At 49.4% G+C, this 21,132-nt stretch overlaps 1 protein-coding gene across 1 annotated transcript in view; it reads left to right on the top strand.

The window, feature by feature from the left end:
• The window catches only part of LOC119162287 (neprilysin-1), a 37,716-nt gene that overhangs the window by 14,492 nt on the left and 2,092 nt on the right, over positions 1-21,132 (top strand). The window contains exons 9-21 of the mRNA XM_075887799.1: positions 1,000-1,095; positions 6,452-6,657; positions 7,544-7,714; positions 8,252-8,335; positions 9,042-9,169; positions 13,735-14,065; positions 15,082-15,159; positions 15,284-15,390; positions 17,605-17,663; positions 17,853-17,904; positions 18,690-18,891; positions 19,851-19,916; positions 20,040-20,144. Coding sequence (XP_075743914.1) covers positions 1,000-1,095; positions 6,452-6,657; positions 7,544-7,714; positions 8,252-8,335; positions 9,042-9,169; positions 13,735-14,065; positions 15,082-15,159; positions 15,284-15,390; positions 17,605-17,663; positions 17,853-17,904; positions 18,690-18,891; positions 19,851-19,916; positions 20,040-20,144 — 1,685 coding nt within the window. The remainder of the gene's footprint in view (positions 1-999; positions 1,096-6,451; positions 6,658-7,543; positions 7,715-8,251; positions 8,336-9,041; positions 9,170-13,734; positions 14,066-15,081; positions 15,160-15,283; positions 15,391-17,604; positions 17,664-17,852; positions 17,905-18,689; positions 18,892-19,850; positions 19,917-20,039; positions 20,145-21,132) is intronic.

The raw sequence follows: 21,132 nt of genomic DNA, 5'->3' as shown, positions 1-21,132 counted from the left end.
TATAGTGTCTCATTTGCAGTGGGTTCGGCGGTGGTGGACCCATCACACAGGTTTGGAAGGCCAGGAACTAGAATGCAGGCAGCTCAATGATCTTATGCATCGGCACATCCATGCTGTAACAACGGGTAGCCAACATTAGCGAAGAGCCGGTATTTAGTTCACGTGAGCTAGCGACAACCACTGCATACTATAATACGGTAGTTTAGTTATCAGAATTACTCATTGTAACCTGCTAGAGGGTGCGAGTAAATTAGCACACATGAGACGATGTCTTCAAGAAGGCCCGTGTTTTTTTATTTATTGAGCATAGGTCGAAGAAACTGCGCGTATTTCGGGATCCAGATGAACGCAGCCCTGAAAAAAAGTAGTTACCTGGGTAATTTCTAACTTTTGTTAAAAAGTGAGTGTCTACGTTGAAGGGGAAACAGAGGGCTTCGAAGTCTACAGGGGTTGTTTTGTGGAGCCTCTGGACTGCCTGTATACGTATGAGGCAATAGATATCGGTGTGTTAACAAAGGTGGTTATGCACCTTCCTGTTATAATTGATCACCTATACTCGACACGTCCGAACCACATTAAAAATTCTTTGCCCCTTTAGAAATAAATAAGCGTGTGCACACATCTTGATACGGTTATCTTGTTCATCTATCCTCGAATACGTTCGAGGAATACTTGAACGGGTGTCTTGTCAGCGGTTTATTGCAGCTGAAGACGCTTGCCCCCATATTCTAGAACGTCCTTTCACTCAACGCTTCACTTTCACTTGAGAAAGCCGATGGGAGTGCCGTGTCTAGGCATGTCAAATCACTGCATATCAGCGGTGACCACCTACTATTCTTGAGTAGCGCAGCGTCATTTTCAGCCGAACAGTGGCGCAGTGCTCAACTTTGTCGAATGGAGGGTGAAAGTCGAGTCGAGGAGCGTTTGTGAATACGGGGGTTAGTGTTTGTTCGCGCTGGTGGTGAATGCTTCAGAACATTTGTTTATTCTTTGTTGCAGCCGAGCTTCGGAAGGTGGTGTCCATGCCGATGGCCTTCAATTTCCTGTCAAGCCACGTGAAAGCCATTCTCATGAGAAATGCCTGCATGGAAGTGGGTAAGCACTTGCACGTTCCGAGAGGCACATGGCATCACCACCACAATGCATATTATGCGCCATTTGCACGAGAGATAACTGACCAGAAGCATTATCGAATTACGTCGTGTGGTCGGATTCGCGGTCTTGTGAGCTCTGGATAGGACATGTGGCCGTGCTTATTGGCCGACTGTTTCGCAATTTCAGGAGGTGTAAAAAGATCTCGGAATTCAACAATCCCCAGAGTAGTGCCCCGTGAACCTACGAGGAACAATTCTCGAGCAGCCAGCCGTGCTATCTCACTGGGGCATGGCGTTTTGATACTGTTGGACGTTGAGGTCACGGGTTTTATTTTCTATTGCGGCAGCCGCTCTTAGTCGTACCTACATTCGAGTTCGTGTTAGTTAAAATAGCATAGACTTTACAATAAAAAAATGGCAATATCCACATAGTGAATGATGGAGAGTGGGGCGAAGCATCCGTCCGTCCATTCGTTCTTGCTTCTGTCCGTCCATGCGTTCGTCTGTATGGCCGCCCGTGCGTCTGTTCGTGCGTCCGCACGTCCATCTGTGCGTTCGTCCATGCATCCGCTCCTGCGTCCGTCCGTGCAGCCACCCGTGCGTCCGTCCATGCATCTGTCTGTGTGTCCGTTCGTCCACCTATTCAACACTCCAAGTACCGCCATCTCACATCTTTTCATTATATATTCCTCATACAGAAGCACCGCCATCCAGCGGACATTGTTGGGGGACCGTCCTATGTACGGCTGACGCAGAAGCCTATAGCTAATGTTTCAGCCGCACACAGTCGTTCCGTGCACGGTTAACGTCCCCCAACCGTAGCTTGCCTCATTGCAGCTACTACTACGGGTTCGGGCGAATAAGGCAACTGGCCAGATCAACAACAAACACTTTATTGCTAAGCGTTAGCAATCGCGCGTCACTGTCGCGGGGAGATACTACAGATAACAAAGGTGTTGACGCTTACACCTCGGTCGTGGACGTCCTCGGCTCGCAGGAGGGGTTGCGGGTTCGTCCTCCTGGGATGGTCGCTGGTGTCAGAGAGCGAGCGCCCGTTTGCCCGCTCGTTTTGTTCCCCGACCCGATTTCCCTTTCCCTGACGAGAATGGTACCTTTCCTCGCTGAGGGAGAGGGGAACCTGTTCCTGGCGCCGGGAAAGGGGGGGGAATCGCACGCGCCGGCCGTGGGGGAAGGGGTCCCCGCAACCAGGCGCGTGCGCTGCCCTAAAAGGGAAAGGGAGGCTGGGCGCACCTGCTCCCCACATCTCCTCCCCCCTTAAGAAGGCCCCCGAACGACAGAGACTGCAAAGAGGGAATAATTCGTTTTATTCGTCCTCTAGATAGGCCAGAAGGGCCTGGTCTACGTCCATGCCCTCGGACCGTTCGGTGTCTGCCGCGGGCACCGCCGGAGCCCCCACCGCTCTCTCACCCGCCTCCAAGGTCATTGACGCCACCTCCGGTGTCAATGCAGCCGCCACCAATGTCTCTCCCGGCCCCGCCGCCCCCCGCTCTACGGTAGCCGTTATTGATAGCGGCGCAGGCGGACTCTCGCTGGACGCGTGGCCTGAGGCAACTCTCAGCAGCCACTGCGCGAAGTCCGCCTCCTGGGCCGCCCGCGCCAGCATGGCCCGAACCGCGGCGCCGGAGCGCTCCTGGGATGATTCGCGGCTGGATGGTTGGGTAGCCTGGGTGCGGTGCCGGTGTAATTTCCCCAATTCGTGGGAGTTATGGATCACCACGGCGCCGCACTCGCAGAACCGCGTCCCTGCGGGCACTGGAAGGCAAGCCCCGTTAGCCCTCCGGTCCGCGTCCTCTACCGTGCGCCCCTGAAAAGGGCGATACAGGTGCGCTGGGGCGACCCCAACTCGGGCCCTTTCCTGCCGGCGCCAGGGCCTCGAGGAGACGTAAGACACCGGAGGGTCGCCTCCATCCTGGCTGGTCCAGGTTGCCACGTCTCGGTGGTTGCGGCCGTGAGGCGATGCGGTCGGCTCGCCGCGTTGGGACCCTGGTCTCGTTCCCTGTGAACCGGCGGGTCGTGATGGTGACGGCGAAGCCGAGAGTTGGTGACCAGGCGGCAGCGCGCGCGGACCCCCTCTAGTAGGCTCTGTGCCTGTACCAAAAGCGGGTGCACTGCCCTTTCCTGCAGCGCAGCACATTGCTCCGGCGGGGCGTTTACTCGCTTTCTCGGCGCGCTTTCCTCCTCGCGTACTCGCGCCTCTCCCTGCGATTGGCATGCTTTTGTCAATGCGGAGGCCTTCGAGAAAAGCTTCAGCGCGTCTCCGTCGCGCTCTCGGTAACCACCGTTTGCAATGTCAATGACAATACCCGACTTAGCGAGGAAGTCTCGACCCAGGATTAGAGACATTGACAGCCCTGGAAGATGCACGAAACGTTGTCGCCTCACGCGTCTGTCCCAGCGGATCACTAGCCTAGCCGCGCCGCTCGATTGTGCTGTGCCCGTAGCTAGACGGAAGATGGTGTTGCTTTGCCTCAAGCGGATGTTGTTCTCGCGGAGATGGTGCAACACATCGTCACCGAATAAAGAAGCGCTTGCCCCAGTATCCAAAAGTGCTACGAACTTTTTCCGAGCTATCGTTAACTCGATTAGCGGCGCGGGCGAGTCTACGGCATCACCTGCGCGACAGACCGACGGTGCAAGTGATCCGAACGCATCGGTAGGATTACTAATCGCCGCGCGGGGTCCCATGTGAATCACCGGCGGCGCCGTCCGTTTCCCGAACCGCGCGTTTGCTCCTGACCCGGCGTGCGGTCGCATTCGCGAGCGATGTGCCCTGGCGCGCCGCACCGATAGCAAGGACCGCGGACACCACGCCGGTTCGCTCGTAACTCGCCTCGATCAGGTGGTCCTCGCTCTGGACTGCGCCGCTCGTTAGGCCTCGCGTCAACCACGTGCTCCTGCCTTGGAATGTCACGCGCAGGGGCGGCGTGTGCCGTACGGAGCGCGTAAGCGTAGGGGTCTAAAGCGCGGTTTGACAGCTCCCAACCGCGTGACACGTGCTCATCAGCGTACGATGCTGATGCGTTACCCCTAAACGCTTCTGAAGTCACTGCGCCGCCGTTCCATGCACAGCGAGGCTCGATTGACTGCGCGGCGGGCGGAGGGGGGCGATACGAACGCGCTGCGAGGATGTCCCCTTGTATGCGCTTCGCCTCGGTGGCGAGCTCTTCGAGGTCTGCGAACCTGCATCCCCTGAAGTGCGCCGCGAAAGTCGGGTGCGCCTGTCGGGTAACACGCTCGACCTTTTCCGCGTTGGTGGCGTGAGGGTTCGCGAGACGATACAATTCGTCCATCGCCCGTACGTATTCCAGCAAGGATTCGTCCGGATGCTGGGTGCGCAGCTCCAACTCCCTCCGCAAACGCCACTCATAATTAGCCGGTAGGAATTCGCCGCGAAAGCTTTCGCGGAACTCTTCTACCGTACGGGCGCGATGTCCGGTTAGTCGGAACCACCGAGCCGCTTGCTCCGTGAGCGACACCGGGACCACGCGCTCGAGAAGTTCGGCATCAGAAAGACCCGTCGCCTGCTGATAATGGAGCAACCGGTCGAGATACTCGTTGGCGCTCTTGCAGTCGTGGTAACCCGTGTAGGTCGGAATGTCTACCTTGACACGTGGTCGCACATTTTGCACGGGGGCCTGCGCTGTGTTCTGCAGGGCGCTCGCGAGGCTTTGCATAACTGACAGCGCATTCTGTAAGAGTACCTCGCTCGAGGGCAAACTGTTGCCCGAAGACTCGCCTATAGTTGAGGCGCGTGTCGTAACTTGTGGCGGCGCCTCTCTGTTCGCGTCGCGAGATGCCGGAGCGCCATGCGGGCCGCTCTCCGTCGTAGGCCTACTCTCTGCTAACGCGGTCTCTGCACCCTCCTGATCATCCCGCGTGAAACGACCAAGCTCTACGCTGTCGGAAAGTCCTAACAGTACCCCCGCGTTAGCCAAAGGATCGCCACTCTGCGACGCGACATCCGACAACATTGACAAATCTTGGAATTCCGACATGCCTATTATCCTACGTGTGGAAGAGCGCCCTGGCACTTGCTCGCGTCCACAGAACTAGCCGCGTTGCCAAATTCGTTACGTTGGGCGCCAGATGTTGGGGGACCGTCCTATGTACGGCTGACGCAGAAGCCTATAGCTAATGTTTCAGCCGCACACAGTCGTTCCGTGCACGGTTAACGTCCCCCAACCGTAGCTTGCCTCATTGCAGCTACTACTACGGGTTCGGGCGAATAAGGCAACTGGCCAGATCAACAACAAACACTTTATTGCTAAGCGTTAGCAATCGCGCGTCACTGTCGCGGGGAGATACTACAGATAACAAAGGTGTTGACGCTTACACCTCGGTCGTGGACGTCCTCGGCTCGCAGGAGGGGTTGCGGGTTCGTCCTCCTGGGATGGTCGCTGGTGTCAGAGAGCGAGCGCCCGTTTGCCCGCTCGTTTTGTTCCCCGACCCGATTTCCCTTTCCCTGACGAGAATGGTACCTTTCCTCGCTGAGGGAGAGGGGAACCTGTTCCTGGCGCCGGGAAAGGGGGGGGAATCGCACGCGCCGGCCGTGGGGGAAGGGGTCCCCGCAACCAGGCGCGTGCGCTGCCCTAAAAGGGAAAGGGAGGCTGGGCGCACCTGCTCCCCACAACATTCAAAGGACTTAACGAGAGGAGGCACACGCACACTTTCTTACGGCTTGCGCTTCGTGTCTACTTCCCACATTTAACCACCTCGAGTTCATGGCATATACTAGTTCATTGTATTCATGGCCCTGCGGCTCAACGCTCGCTAAACCTTTCTAAAACCAAGAAAGTTACGCCCAGCGAGTATAACGTAGCAACCCTTTCTTGTCAGATAGTGCTCAATGTACATGCCAATGGCTGCTAAGGAAGAATGAGGGACAGGAGAATTCGTCTTTTAGTTAACGCGCACAATGCGAATTTTTTATTGTTCAACAACGCACAGAAATCTCCCACCGGCACCACCTTGAACGTCAAAATGTAAGACTGGTTACACACTACTACTACGACTACGAGGGACGAACGGTTGCCGCTATAAGAAGCTTCGCCCCTAAAATGCGCAAACCTTTGACACCTTTTTTTTTTCACTTTTTACTCGTACTGTTATGCAGAAAGTTCTGCATATTCGTTTACTTTTGCCTAATGTAATACATAGCTGGATAAGCCATAAAGTTGAAGTTCCGTCCTACAATTCTCGTTTGCCTTCAGCTGAACGAATCTCCCGGCATTTCAAAATCCGGATCAACTCTGGACTGAGCTGCAGTACAGAACTTACCATGCTTGTGTAATGTTCCATGTCGCAACGTACGTGCGTACCGGATATCGCTTACGCAGATCGGCTGAACGACCGCGGCCTGGGACCCCTGCGGGAGGTGCTTCAGACGCTGCACCTGACCGAGTGGCCCACGGTCAAGATCGACTTCAACGACTCGCTCATCGAGCGCGTGGCCGGCGCCCTGGGCTCGCGGCTCGGCGTGTTCCCGCTCGCTAGGGTCGACGTGGATCGAGACCCCGACAACCCGTCCAAGTTTATCATCACGGTGCGCGTTTTACTGTCAGACACTAAAGATTTCGCTTGTGCATGCGCTTATTGGGAGCAGTGATACGGGCGATCGACAACTGTTAACGTAGCAGCACACCTTTAAAGCTTTCGGCGTCATCCTGCGACAATCGCAACGTGCTGCTGGCGATTCAGATATATGAATAGTAAAAGACGTGTATACTGAATGATTTGCGGTTTTTTCTGTGACTGCAGGGTCACTTGACCTCTACACAAAATCATCGCTTAGGTACTGCAAATTAGCAGTAATCAGATAGAGACATCACGCCCACTACACGCCAGGCAGTACATAAGCCTTCTTAATATGAGGAAGCCTCTGTGATACAGAGTCGTGGTGTGAAACCGAAATGCTATAAACAATATCTCAATGAGCATGCGCTCTGTGTAATGCGCGCGTTAAACAAAACAATGAATGTGCATTCCGTGAGAGCAACACAGTTTGTTTGTTTTTTTGTATAGTGCAATTTCCTGTGAAAGCTGATTTTTCGTGTCATCATTACATCGAGCGATATCGGCTATCTCGGAAGAGTAGCTTCAGAAGCAGCAGCGCACTTAATGCACACTTCCAGTTCATCTCAACCTCGTTGCTCTTTGGCGGCGTACACAGTATACTCACGGATTGAACTAAGACAGTCGCTGATAGAAGCCCACGGTAGCATTGATGATGCTTGGGCCATGCACTGCTCTGCTCGCGGTTTCTTTTTGTTCGTTTATTGTAGCCGGTATAGTGCAAATGAAATGTGCATGTCAACGCCCTTCACAGCGTGCTCGTCGTGCTGTCGCCATAGCATTCTTTGTGCGCCAAATGGAAGGTTCGCATACGCAACGTTGTAGCGCTGCCAACGCTACTCGCCTCGCTTGTGCAGCTGGACGAGCCGTCGCGAGAGGTGGTCCGGCGCGGCTATCTCCTGCACTCTGAGCGCGACCTGGTGGAATACGAGACGGTGACGCGCAAGGCCTTCGACAAGCTACAGAACCCGGCGCTCAGCGACCTGCTCGGTTCGGCCGTGCTGGGCCTGGAGGACGAGATATCGCAGGTGCGCTCACTTCGCGAGGACAAATAGGTTCAATACCGAATCGATAATGATGCGATAACAAGAGGGAGCACTCTCTGACACTCTAGTAATTCTGCGGTCAGCGATGGCTGCATCTTGCTGCCTTCATGAGGCATACTAGGGCTTAGTGATCAGTTTCCCTGCCCCTATAATTTATTTGAGCGGCCCTTAAATAAGGTAAATTTGTTCACAAGATGGCTTAAGACCACTCGCAAACTCGTTAACAAAAGTTTGACTGAGGGCCGGACAAACGTGGTTACCACGCTGCTCAAGAAAAAGACATTCGCAGAAATTAATAGGCGGGATTTTCGGGGGTCATCGTTTTCTTGAATTCGCCGTTCGCACATTTCACTTTCCCTAAAACTCTCAATCTTCTCAGCCATAAGGCGTCAGTAGTTAAGTGACTTGGTAACATCGCAGCCATATTGAAGGTCAGTGCGGAAGCTACCCCTCTTGCCCGTGATAGGCCACCACAGTTACCAAAGATTGTAACGAGTAATACCTCTCGAACGTTTGCAGGCAATGGGACCAATAATGCAGCAGGAGGAGAAGGTGCGGCAATACGTCAAAGTGTCTGTCGCGGACCTACCCAGCTGCAGCAAGGTACGTTTGGCTAATTATTATTGTTTCAGTAGTTGATTGGGAGCCACAGCTGCCACCTTAGTTACCTGCAGAAGCGTCACTAATATAAAGCTCGTGTTTACAGCGGAGCTACATATGGCACACCTCCTTGATTTCGTCGTGTCGCTGTCCGCGTGCAAAAACTTGGTGTCCTCTAGGGAGCAGTGTAAGAACTGACCTTAATGAATCAGTTCAAACTGAGCAAACTCCTAATGCCCCCCCGGGATTGGTGGAATAACTAATTCAATCAAGCACGTCTTTCACCCCGCCAACCTGTTCTAGGCGCTGCGCTCGCACTGTGAAATTGACCGATGAACAACGCACGCTTTAGAAGAATGGTGGTGAGACCATTCAGAGACTGGAGTGCGATCGTCAGCTGTGCTTGTCATCCCCATTTGCGGAATGGAATGGTCTCGAGTTTTGTCGCACACCGTTTGAATTTCATCGTTGTCTCGCATAAGCAGTTTGAATATTTACCTCGCGTGCACAAGTAAGCGTGACACCTGTTCCGGAGACATTGGCTGACGGCATATAATACGCGCATAGTACGGGAAATTATTTTACCACCAGGCGAGCCCTCTCGCCAGATCCTCAATATAAGACGCGTGGTAAAAGCTGCTGTGCCTATAGGTTGCTGAACAGCGCGCGTTTGTTGTGAGCTGACGCACGCGCACTTCATCTACCGCAGTTACACTGGCTGCACTTCCTGAACAACACCATGGAGAAAGTGCGACCCGTGCACCGCAGCCAAGTGATCGTCGTGCGCAACATGCCTTTCATCAAGAAACTGGCCGGAATCCTCGAAGGGCGTCAAAGGTGAAGTCTCTACGTCACCCATTAAGGACTTCTTCGTCATCTTCATTCACCCTCCGATTGCCATGAGCTATAGTACATGCGCACTGATTAATCACACTGCGGTCGGGAAGGAATTACAAAGGAAGCTCACAAATGGAAGGAAACGATGCTGATTTCGCTGTTTTATCCTTCGATGCACATATTCTTGTCGGGATGGCACAGAGATCCCTAGCTCTGTGCAGCTTCATAGCGTATGCGAATTTTCCTCCCATTGCTCAATTTTTGTGCAACATGTGGTTTTCTGCAAAGCAGAGTTGACTAACAACGTATGGCATCAGATATCTATAATTTGACTGCCGGACCATGAAGGCCAGGCGTGCACGCTCAACTACAAGCCAAACTAATCGAACTGCACGAGAGTTAGAACGTGAGCCATTTGGTATCCATTCATCTTTGATTGACGAAGCGCGCATGGGTCGAAGGCGAAAAATTATAGCACAGGACACACGCCGACTCGGAGCTGAAGTTTATCCGGAAATACAAACATATCTGCATATATATAAGGATATGAGATGGCGTGTATTATAAATAAAAAAGCCCCTATCTTGAAAATGACACAGATAAACTCTGATGTCATATTTTGCAATTGCTGGTTAAGTGCACGCATTCTGCGTCACTAAGTTAAACTGGAGGCATTCGGGAACGACCTCAGTGATTTATCTTCCTATTTATAGCGTGGCAGTGTCATGTTGTGAAATAACTGTGTTCAGGCGCATTCCTGATAATGAATGCTAGAGAGAACGGCTTAGTATCTGACAATGTATACATTCGTGTTCCCTATATATGACGAACGTTTACGCATCTTCCGCTCTGGCCTACGTAAGCTTTGCCGCATGATAATGGTACCGAATACACAATGACATCTCTGCAACCTATATATTCTAAAGGGGGGGGGGTTATTTCACATTCAACAGGAACACTTTTAATGTATTTGGTTTGCTTGTCAAAGCTTTTCTGAGCTTTTGCGCACTAGGACGCAAGCTTATGTGGAGACAGAATAACTATACCGGGTGTTCAAAATTAAGCTTTATGATTTTTTTAAAATTAGGCGCTCGAAGGCACGTGAGAACCACTTGTGCAAATAAGTTAAGCGGCCAGGGGGACAGAAAGTTAGATGATAATTATCGCTGTCAGCAGCCCAATTAACTAAAATTTAATAATTAACTTTTTACTGGCTGCGGTAAGTTGGCATGTTTATATTGAAAAAATGTAGGCAGTGGTGTTTGTACACAGTTTCAGTTGGAAGATTTTTTCTAGCACGCCTGTGTTCCGAGATATCCGGCTCCAAAGTTTAATTGTCTTTCGCACGATTACGCATGCAAGAGGGTGAGGGTCCGCGCAAAGCTCCTCCCTAAAGTGACGCATCTGTTGCGTGTGGTGTTTAGTGTGTGAAGAGGGTGGAAGCGTAGGCATAGGTGATAGCAATTACCCTTGCCCTCTTCGGCCGTCGAAATCAAAAATCGAAGAACGCTTGCAACCAGTGTCGTAACACGCAACTGCAGAGCCTCTAACGATAGTGGCAGATACCATGCCGAGATAATGGTGCGAGCGGAGAATCTGGATGCCAGTGCGCGTGCGTAATAATCACTAGAGAAGCATGCGTGGTCGTTGCCTGGGCTACGCGAATAGCGTGACTGCTGATGTCCGAGTACTGTAACTTTTATTGAAACAAGAGCAACAACTCCACCAATAATAACTGAAACAGTTTTATCCTTGCTAACGCATATTTCCTGCTGCTACATAAGCATATTTCGGTCATGCACAAATCTCATCGAAACTCTTCACCTCTCAAGACGTCAATGCCCCAAAAAGTGTTCAAAATGCCTGCCTTCGGCAGCAACGCAAAGCATGAACCGCTGTCGCGTCGACTCGATGACTCGGCGCAGTACTTCTGCAGGAATACTCGCACAGGCAGATGTTATCCTGTCCTTCATGTCATTAACATCGCTGGGCTCTGTTACGTAAACTCGATCTTTAACGTAGCCCCAAAGGAAAAAGTCGAGCGGAGAAAGGTCAGGTGATCTTGGTGGCCAAAACATCGCTCCTGCGCGCCCAATCCACTGTTGTGGAAAACGTCTGTCCAACCAGTTCTTCGCCCTGGTAGAAAAATGTGGTGGTGCTCCATCGTGCTGAAACCATACTTGGCGCAGGTCATTCAGGGAAAGACTGCAGACAAGATCATCAATGACAACACCTAATATTTCTTCTGTGTACATCTTTCCGTTCAAGTTGTCCTCAAAAAAGTGAGGTCCGATGATCCTGTCCCCGAGTATGCCGCACCACACATTCACACTCCAGCGAACTTGATGCTTGTGCTGCCTCAGCCAGTGTGGGTTTTCTTGTGCCCAATAATGGGCGTTGTGAAGATTAACACTTCCATTTCGGCAAAACCGAGCTTCATCAGTCCAAATTATTCTGTGCAAAAAGTCATTTTCTTGATCAGTTTTGATGAGGCCCCAATTGCAGAAGTCAACTCGCCTTTCAAAGTCTGCCTCATTTAGGTCCTGATGAAGGTAAACGTGATATGGATGGAACTTGTGCTTTCTTAAAACATTTGTGACTGTTCCGATGCTGCGACCGCACTGATCGGCAATCTGTCGGATGCTGAGCTCTGGCATCGAGGTTACGCACGCGACAACGTCGATTTCAAAGTCTTCATCGACGATTGCCTTCCTGGTCCGTCTCGGAAGGTGGACAGAGCCTGTTGTGCAGAAGCGTCGAAACAGGTTTGTGAAAGTGGGCCTTGTTGGAAGGGGACGGTGTGGGTGGCGAGACGCGTAAAGCTCCATTGCTAACGAAGCGTTGCCATTCATTTCAGCCATTGCAAGCACCACGTCTACTTTTACTTTGGTAGAATACCTCACGCCAGAAGCAGCCATATTAGCTCGAAAGGACTCCACGTGGATTTCCTTGGTAGACCTTCAATGCAGAGACGCTGTGCTCTAACCGGAGGCACCCTAGTGCAGGACGGTCCTGCTAACGCGTTCACAAGAAGATGTCTCAGTGTGATCTAAAGTCACGAAAAAACGTCGCGAAAAATGGTCTCCTGTTATCGCGTTCATCAGGATCATGCGTAAGGCTCATGGCGCACCGCGCTGTCACATTTTGATTTCGCCGGCCGAAGAGGGCAAGGGTAATTGCTATCACCTATGCCTACGCTTCCACCCTCTTCACACACTAAACACCACACGCAACAGATGCGTCACTTTAGGGAGGAGCTTTGCGCGGACCCTCACCCTCTTGCATGCGTAATCGTGCGAAAGACAATTAAACTTTGGAGCCGGATATCTCGGAACACAGGCGTGCTAGAAAAAATCTTCCAACTGAAACTGTGTACAAACACCACTGCCTACATTTTTTCATTATAAACATGCCAACTTACCGCAGCCAGTAAAAAGTTAATTATTAAATTTTAGTTAATTGGGCTGCTGACAGCGATAATTATCATCTAACTTTCTGTCCCCCTGGCCGCTTAACTTATTTGCACAAGTGGTTCTCACGTGCCTTCGAGCGCCTAATTTTAAAAAAATCATAAAGCTTAATTTTGAACACCCGGTATATGCTTCACCAGCGTGTCGTTTTCCAATGTTCTTCAAACCGTGTGCCACTCGGTGTGTGTGCGATATGACTGTATACTTATTTGTTCTGGTGCTCCCTTCACGAGCTCAGCCTGAATTACATCCGTCTTCAAAAATCAGCGGATATTTTTGTGCAGGCTTGGATAATGGCGTGTTTTGGTAAGCCTTTGATGAGATGCCGTTCGCGTTAGATCGGCATGTACCACATTGAAAGGAAAGGGGATGAGTGCGTCAGCCTGTCGTCAGTTTCGCTCAGTTACACAGAATTTATGTATACCTAAGCATTGCTTGCAAATTATGATATCAGTATATATCTGGTTTTCCGAGCTAGGGCATTTTCAGCCATTATCTGCGTATACATTGCATGTATATGTTTGTATTTCTAAATAAATTTGTTTCGTGGCAGTGCCTGTCCTTTGCTTTTTAATCATTCGCCCTCGTCTTGTGTGAGCTGCATCAACCATAAACTATCGATCTTCTAAATATCATCACCTAACGCCTTCAACTGTCAGGTTATGGAGGCCTCGTCCAGACCCTAATGGCGCGTGGTGGTGAAGTCTACCGCTGATATCTGCCTCCCATGATATTCACATGCTCGCAGTGTTGATCAACGTATCGATAGGGCACGTACGGTCTGCACACCACGGCTGGCAAGCATTGTAAAAAGTTTACGTCTTAAAACCAGCATATGATCATGAGAGACGTCGTAGTGAAGAGCTCGGGAAATTTCTACCACCTGCAGTTATTTAGCGTGCCCGTGACTCTAAGCTCACGGGCGCCTAGAATTTTGCCTTTATCGAAATGCGACAGTCGCGGCCGGGATTCGATCCCGCCACCTTTAGGTCACTAGCCGAGAGCCATAACCACTTATAGACCTTCGCGGCAGCTTTGGCAAGCGCTGTTGGTGAATGGTAACGTAAACGGTCGTGAATCGCTTTCTCCGCACAGGCGCACCATCGTGAACTACCTGGGCCTGAAGGCGCTGCTGGTGTTCTCGCCTCTGCTGCCTCCGAACAGCGAGGGCGCGGTGGCCACGCTCCTGGGTCGACTGCTGACGGGCCGCACGCCGGACCAGCTTCCGCGGTGGCGCCTCTGCCTTCGCGCCGCCGAAGATGCAATGCCGTTCGCTTTCCTCGGCATGTACCACGACGTGTTCGTCAAGGAGCACAACGTTCTGCAGCTGCGCGCCTCGCTCAGCAAGATGAAGGACCTGCTGGCTGCCTCCCTGGAAGACGTCGTCTGGCTCAACTCCAAGGACGCGCCCAGGGCGCTGGACAAGGTGCGGTGGCGCAAAACGCCATTCTTTTGTGGTGAAAGGTACCTTGGGTACCTTATTGATCGCGAAAAGTGACCGTTGGTGGCGTCAACACGTGTGACGAAAAAAATTCACGGGATGACGTCACAATGTAACATCATCATAACATTGTCGCTTGGTAAAAGGGGAACCGATTCCGGAGGCATTGCAAGACCACGCAAAGCGCTAAAAGCTTTCAGTGACTCCGATCCCGGAAGCAATGCAAAACCAGGTTGGTTGCAGTAAGTTTTCGTGAGTAAGGAAGGGGGATCAGTGCAGTTGACCGAGAAGAGTGAGATGTGTCTTGCCTTCGAGTCGTCTTAGGAAAATGTACCAGAGACCAGGCGCTTTGTCTCTTTTTTGTTGTTTTATCACAGCAACGGAGACATTGCATCGAAATCGCAACGCTTTCCTTTGGTTAGACATTGTATTGTATTCACAAGTAAGTACTTAAGCTAGAACTGCAAAGTATAAAAGCCAGTCAACCACGCGTGAAGTCTACATATTTTGCATGTCTGCGTACTCGGCGTGTGTGCGAAATTGGCAGTCAATGCCACCAGGCTAACGAAAAACTTGGATGATTCTTTTTAAGCATAGTACTTATCGTCGGGCTTGTCGGTATATAATTGTGAATATAGCACGATCTATTGTACTTCTGACCTGGCTAGATGTCCCCTCTCCTGCACTCACGTTCTAGTTTATACCTCCAGGTCCTAGGGATGTAACCTACTGCAGTGTGCACTCTTACCAACAGCGAGCGGCATAGCGAGAACTGGGACACGCGCTCCCGTATATAGGAGCCCCCAGTCATGCGTAGGCCAGGAGTGTAGAATGTAGTGCACTATAGTCTATGCAAACGAAAGCCAAGGAACAAATAAGCCAAGAGTGTAAGGCCTTTAAAGCAACACACTGTGAACGTTTGGTGTAGGCAACGGTCACGACTAGTCTTTACGGAGTTGCGCGGCCCTCAGGTTTTCATTCTAACAAATGCTGTCTTTCAGTTGAAGCGCCTCGATTTCGTCGAGTTCTTCCCCGCCTGGGTCATGAGTGAGGAGGAGCGAAATGTGTTCTACGAAGCGGCAAGTATCTTTCGAAACTTCGTAACGTGGTTAAATCGGTCTCTGCTGCGTACACGTGTTCCACTCGTGAGCACAGCCGAGCTTGAATGAACGCTAACTCGGTCTTGGTTGTCTGCCTTGACAGGTCCGCGACTTGCCTGTGGGCAACTTGCTGCGCAGTCTGATGAGCGCCAAGTCCGCACACATCGACCAGCGCTTCAGGCGCCTGCTGTTCGATCCTAAGCAAGCCGCGTGAGTTATTGGCACCACTTACCTGCCGACACCATTAGAAGACCCATATGTCCACTAGTATCCCTATATTGCCGCACTGTATTAGCAAAGGCTGCTAATAGCTGGCAGCGATCAGCCCATCCTATGACGAGCATGCATTAGCGAAGTAGTAAAGTAGCAACTCTGGCCCGATATTGTTAGTCGTTACCATGCATGAAGCAAATAGTTGACGAAGCCAAGAAATGTTTTACCGGGGTAACCTTTTAGAGCCCTGCTGATCAGCCCCCCATATATATCGTGTGGCATAATCATGCTCACAATTATGTGGTCAATACTGGTTGGTCTAAAGCAAACGCTATAACTTTGTTCAAAACAGGATTAAGATAAAAGAACAAGGTCGATAATAGTATAATTAACACCCAAGAAGTAATCACAATAATTTTAACTTGATAATGTTGAAATCCTTGAGCATCGCAAGAAAATTAGACGATGTAAACCACTGGGGAAGATTAAGCGAAAAAAACGCGTCAACTTGATTGATATGTGGGGTTTAACGTCCCAAAACCAACATATGATTACGGCAGACGCCGTAGTGGAGGGCTCCGGAAATTTCGACCACCTGGGGCTCTTTAACGTGCACCCAAATCTGAGCACACGGGCCTTCAACATTTCCGCCTCTATAAACGCGTCAACTTGCATCTGACGTTCAGTGATGCCAATTGTAGGGATTTATTCCTAGATCTAGGAATTTTTAACCTCCGTGGGGAATCTGGCGTCTTTTTTGCCGAATTTAAGGATTTTTTAAGACTCTGTAAACGTGACAATATGCGGCCTAATTAAAGCCATTACTAAGTGTTCACGCTCTTTCAACTAGAAAGGCTGTAAAAAATGCTAGTTTAGGCTATTTCGTGTTTTTTTCTCTATTTAAGACAGTGTTGGTGTTCTGATGAACCTTGTGAAGTGGACAGCAGTTTTGTAACGTGATATTGTTATGGTGTGAATACTGGGAAAATTAAACTATGTAGTCGTAAGAGTTGAGCACGTGCATATGATGAGCTCCCCGAGTGAATGCTTCACTGTAAAACAAAGATAAATTTTGTCATGTGCACATAAACACGTGTCAAGATTACGCTCACTGCGTGCCTTCGCCGAGCAATGTCTGTATATGAAATAATCAGGAATATTGTAGAAGAACGCAGCAAAACTATGACTGAGGAAATGGTAAGGTTCAGTATTGTGGAAACCGTGTGATTAAAAGAGAAAAGAAAACTATTTCAGTGTTTCAATCTTTCGTCAAGCCCTTTACATGATAGAAATAAAGTGACGAACAGATTTAGCCAAACTGAGAGCTGATCGTAAGTACAGAGAAGAGGCTTAGCTATCGGCCAGTACTAGAGCGCCACTTAGATCGACTGAAAATATGGCGACAGTGATTTCCAATGTGGAAAATTAAGGATAGACCACCCGCTGTCAAGCTGCAAGTACACGAAAGGCGTCACAGACTTGACCCGAATGATTACATCTATGCCTTCAATGTGTTTGCAAAGTGAAATTGGCATGCAAATTATTTGCAACTCCACAGTACGTGTTGAAAAAAAGTCCCTAAATGATGGTCGATGGTGATTTTTGCTTTTAACAAGATTCAAAAGAACTTGGCCATAGATGCACTATCTTAATATATTAAGAGTCAGTTAGTCTAAAAAATGACCTTAATAACATAATACAGGCATATTTTATGCAATAAAAATTTTTCAATGTTCAATCTAGGAATAAAACGTCTCCTTGGGTTGGCATCACTGCTGACATTTATTTGAAACGAAGAACGTTATATACCCTCGCATCAACTTCGTGCATATGCACACATTGTCCAACAAGTGATTACATGGGTCAATCTTACTGCATGAAAAAAGAAATTCGTCAATTGACGGAATGCAATTTTTAATTTTCGTCGATTGTTGGGTTGCTGTTTTGGCATTTCTGTAATAACTTGGGATCTAAAACAAGAAATTCTGAACGGCGCTTTTTGTGAATGAAAAAATGATATATATGATATGCATGATATATATGATATATATCATACATAGGATATAGATTACATAAATAAATAAATAAATAGAAGGAAGAGTACAATTTTAGCCATAGTAATCATTACGCTGTAGATGCAGTCAAAGCAGAGTACCTTGGCGAGCTGCGGCATACCTGTCGTAATGTCTCGTCTGTTTGATTTCCCTTCAGATGGTTCGGGTCGGTGTTCGATGTCCACGTGACCTATGACCCGCAGAACAACACACTTTGTAAGTACGAGAGATACGTAACCGTTGATTCCTGATTGACTCAAAACTAGAATGGGACGAGGGGTGGGTAAAGGAGAGACATTCTCCGGTAACGCATAGTGCTACTAGATAATAGTCATATAGTCGCTGAGCCTACACTGACCTGGAAATAAACACTCGCTCACAAGCATGCTACCTTTCTGGCTGCAGACATACCAATGGCCATGTTCGCCGAACCGATGGGGTTTGACAGCGCCGAGACGTAAGAAAAAAAACACCACCATCTTTTGTTAGTTTGGTTTTTGTAATACCGAATTTTCCTGGGTGTCTGTGAAAATCGTTACCGTTAAGGCGTGAGTCAATCTTTGACCTTTCATTTCGCCGTTATATATGTGTGCCGTGGCAGACCCTGTTGCCTGACGTCACAACTCTTCGCAGATACTCTTAACTGTATACTAATAATAACACGGGCAGTCCTGCGAAAGCGGAGGATTCCTTTGGCAGTCGTAACCCACGCATTGCGATTTCTGTTGTTGGCACACTGTAGCCATAGCGTTTGCGAAGGAAGATCGAGCTACGTGTCGTACCAGGAGTGATTGCGAGAATCCCGTTTGTAGGGACAGGATCAAGTAGCGACAGTGAATATTCTTGAAAGATTTCAAATAGCGCTTCAATATCTGACGTGGTTGGTTAAGCCTAGTTCGGCCTACGGTACAACTTTCTCGATGTTGCTGCCAGTGAAAGCTTGTGAAGTCAGATCTGTTGAACGGACCGACAAAGAGGGAATCATTTCTAACGGTGTGTCACCATGCGTTTGCTACAGTGTGCACAAACTCTTCGCTGTCCGTTAGGATCGTCGGGGAGCATTAGCAAGGTGCGCGAAGGGGCACACATGCGAACCGAACCAATCATCACAAATGACGTTTGTGATGTCCGGTTCTTTTCCTTTGCATCCTTGTTTTGCGCGCGTTCTTTTCATCGGCGATGAACACCCACAAGTGAGCTTGAAATGGCGTCTTTCCGAGTTCCGTTCGGGCCGCTTTGCAGGCCCTTGTACATTCCGCGCGTGCTGGCCGGCCTGGCCCAAGAGCTGATGTCGGCGGTGACGGGCCTTGGCTCCCTCTTCGACGTCCAGAGCGGCGCCGTGCACGACTGGTGGGGCCCCGAGACTCGCGACGCGTACGCCAACTTCAGCATTTGCCTGGCGCAGCAGTACAACGCCTCGATCAGCGGGCTCTTCGTCAGCTCTGTGAGTTACTGTGATATTTTAAAATAGACAGTAGATATAAACACGGACACAAGAAAAAAAAGTATACAGGGGCACCACAAAGGCGTTCTTGACTTCCTGACCACCACAAACGCCTTCCTGACCATAAACGCTTTCAAACGTTCCTGACTTCTTCTTTTATTTTGGATTCATTTGGAGAATTTCAAGCTGTACGGTCGTGCTTTCGCGATCTCCTGACGCCGTGAAGCTCTCGCATTGTAGTGCCCCGACCTTGGACTGCTTCGACTGGATCCCAACTTTTCTATCTCCTATTTTCCGTCGCTTGTCGTCTCTATCTCTCCATCTGTTGTCTTCTATTGTTTCTATTGCTCCTCCTCCCCCCCCCCCCCCTGCAAGGCACTTAGCCTTATCGCCAACAGGCATGCAGACAAAAATTAGTGCATTATATATATATATATATATATATATATATATATATATATATATATATATATATATACTTCCTTTTTTTGATTCTATACTTACTTATTTTGTAAATACGTGTCAGTCCAGCTCCTTGTTATTCTAAGTTTACTGCTGCAGTCAGTCGCTTTCTGAGACGATTGTTCTTGCATTGGCTTAAGAGTAAATAGGTCATCCTTGTTTCAGCTTAATAATTTCAGGAAGTCTGTCGTACTTTAATAGGAAATGTTGCATGTTCAATCGGAAAGCTTTTGGCCTTCACTCTGTGGCATTTCAAACATGTGGCCTTTGTGACTCTTGTATTTAAGTAAAAGATATTATACTGGAGTGTAACACTAAATGACCTTTTCTGAGAAACGCAAAGCACTGCGACCGTGAAATCGGAAATACTTGTACGAAGTATTTTTTGGCGTTCTCGCGAAGGCAAAACGTTTTCGACTAGTGTCCTTGCATAAAAGAGCAACAGCGTCCAGTGATAAACTGGCGAGTTTGAGTTTGTGTTCGAAACTCTGCCGCAGCAATACGGCGCGCTGACCGCGGAGTCCAACGTGCGCGACAACGCCGCCGTGGCCTTCCTGAGCAATGTGAGTTGACCGCATGCTGGTCTCGCATGAGCCATGGGAAGATGGGGGAGGGCGCGCATGCGCGATAGGTCGCGGCGCCCCTTTTCTAACGAACCTCGCTCGCACGTCTTCGACCCTGGCCAGATGTACACCAGGCACCTCAGGGAGCGCGGCATCAAGGGGAACTTCGTGCTGGCCAACCTGCCCAACGTCACTGCCCAGCAGCTCTTCTATACGTCATACGCCATGGTGAGTCTCTTGGTTGAAACGATATCCGGATAGATCAATAACTACGGCGTGCTTCGTTATCGCATCGTGGCGTTGGCTCTTAAAAGCCCGGATGTTATTAGTTATCGTGTGATACAGGTTCAAAACAACGTCCACGCACAAGCTCATTGTAGACCTGATGTGATGCCATCTGCACTGACACCTCCGAAATACAGCGGTACTTCTCACATCACTGTATTCTGTCAGCGTACATCACGTCATACATGTATACAGTCGGCCAAATATTTAGCTATAGTGCATGCGTGGCATTTTTCTTGTGTATATATTTGCCATACGACTGAATTGTCAGTTGAATTAGAGACGAGTGTATTTCTATAAAGCACATGTCCACGAAGTAGTTTTTTGTAGCCTCAATCTATAATATGGCGCTGGCAGACAAAAAAAAGTGTCCGCTGCACATAATAGATATTGTTTTGGCTGAATGTACATACAGTCACTCTTAATATGACGTGCAATACGGAAGCGCATGGCTTCACGAGTTCACAGATTACGGGGCTTCCACTAGCCGTTATCTTTATTACTAAATGTGTTTCTATCACTTAGGTATGATCTCAAATAAAAAAAAATTATACTTAGTTGTTGAAATAAAAACAAGTTGAAGCCATGCGCGACTTTTCAACTCCGTGAGGTCACGTGCTCCCGTGTTGCAAGTCGTGTTTAGCGTGACTGTACAGTTATTGCGGATTGAAACATGAATATTTATGGCTAAATAATGTACGTAGCTTCCTTTATACCACGTAGAGTGTATGTTCAGTTCACGTAATTTCGACTGTACAGGAGGAGGAGGTAGGACAGGTAGGTTACCCAGTTTGACTGTGCAGAGTCAACATTACCTTAAGCGGCCAGATATGCAGTGATATGACGCGACTATCACGAGCAGTTGCTCTTAGCGGTCGTTTCCATTTGCTTTTCAAATCCCGGTCCTGGCAGATGAATTTTGGTGAATTCG

This window comes from Rhipicephalus microplus, chromosome 3, assembly GCF_043290135.1.
Source record: "Rhipicephalus microplus isolate Deutch F79 chromosome 3, USDA_Rmic, whole genome shotgun sequence".
In the NCBI taxonomy this organism is placed as follows: domain Eukaryota; kingdom Metazoa; phylum Arthropoda; class Arachnida; order Ixodida; family Ixodidae; genus Rhipicephalus; species Rhipicephalus microplus.
This window is presented reverse-complemented; position numbering and strand designations above follow the sequence as displayed.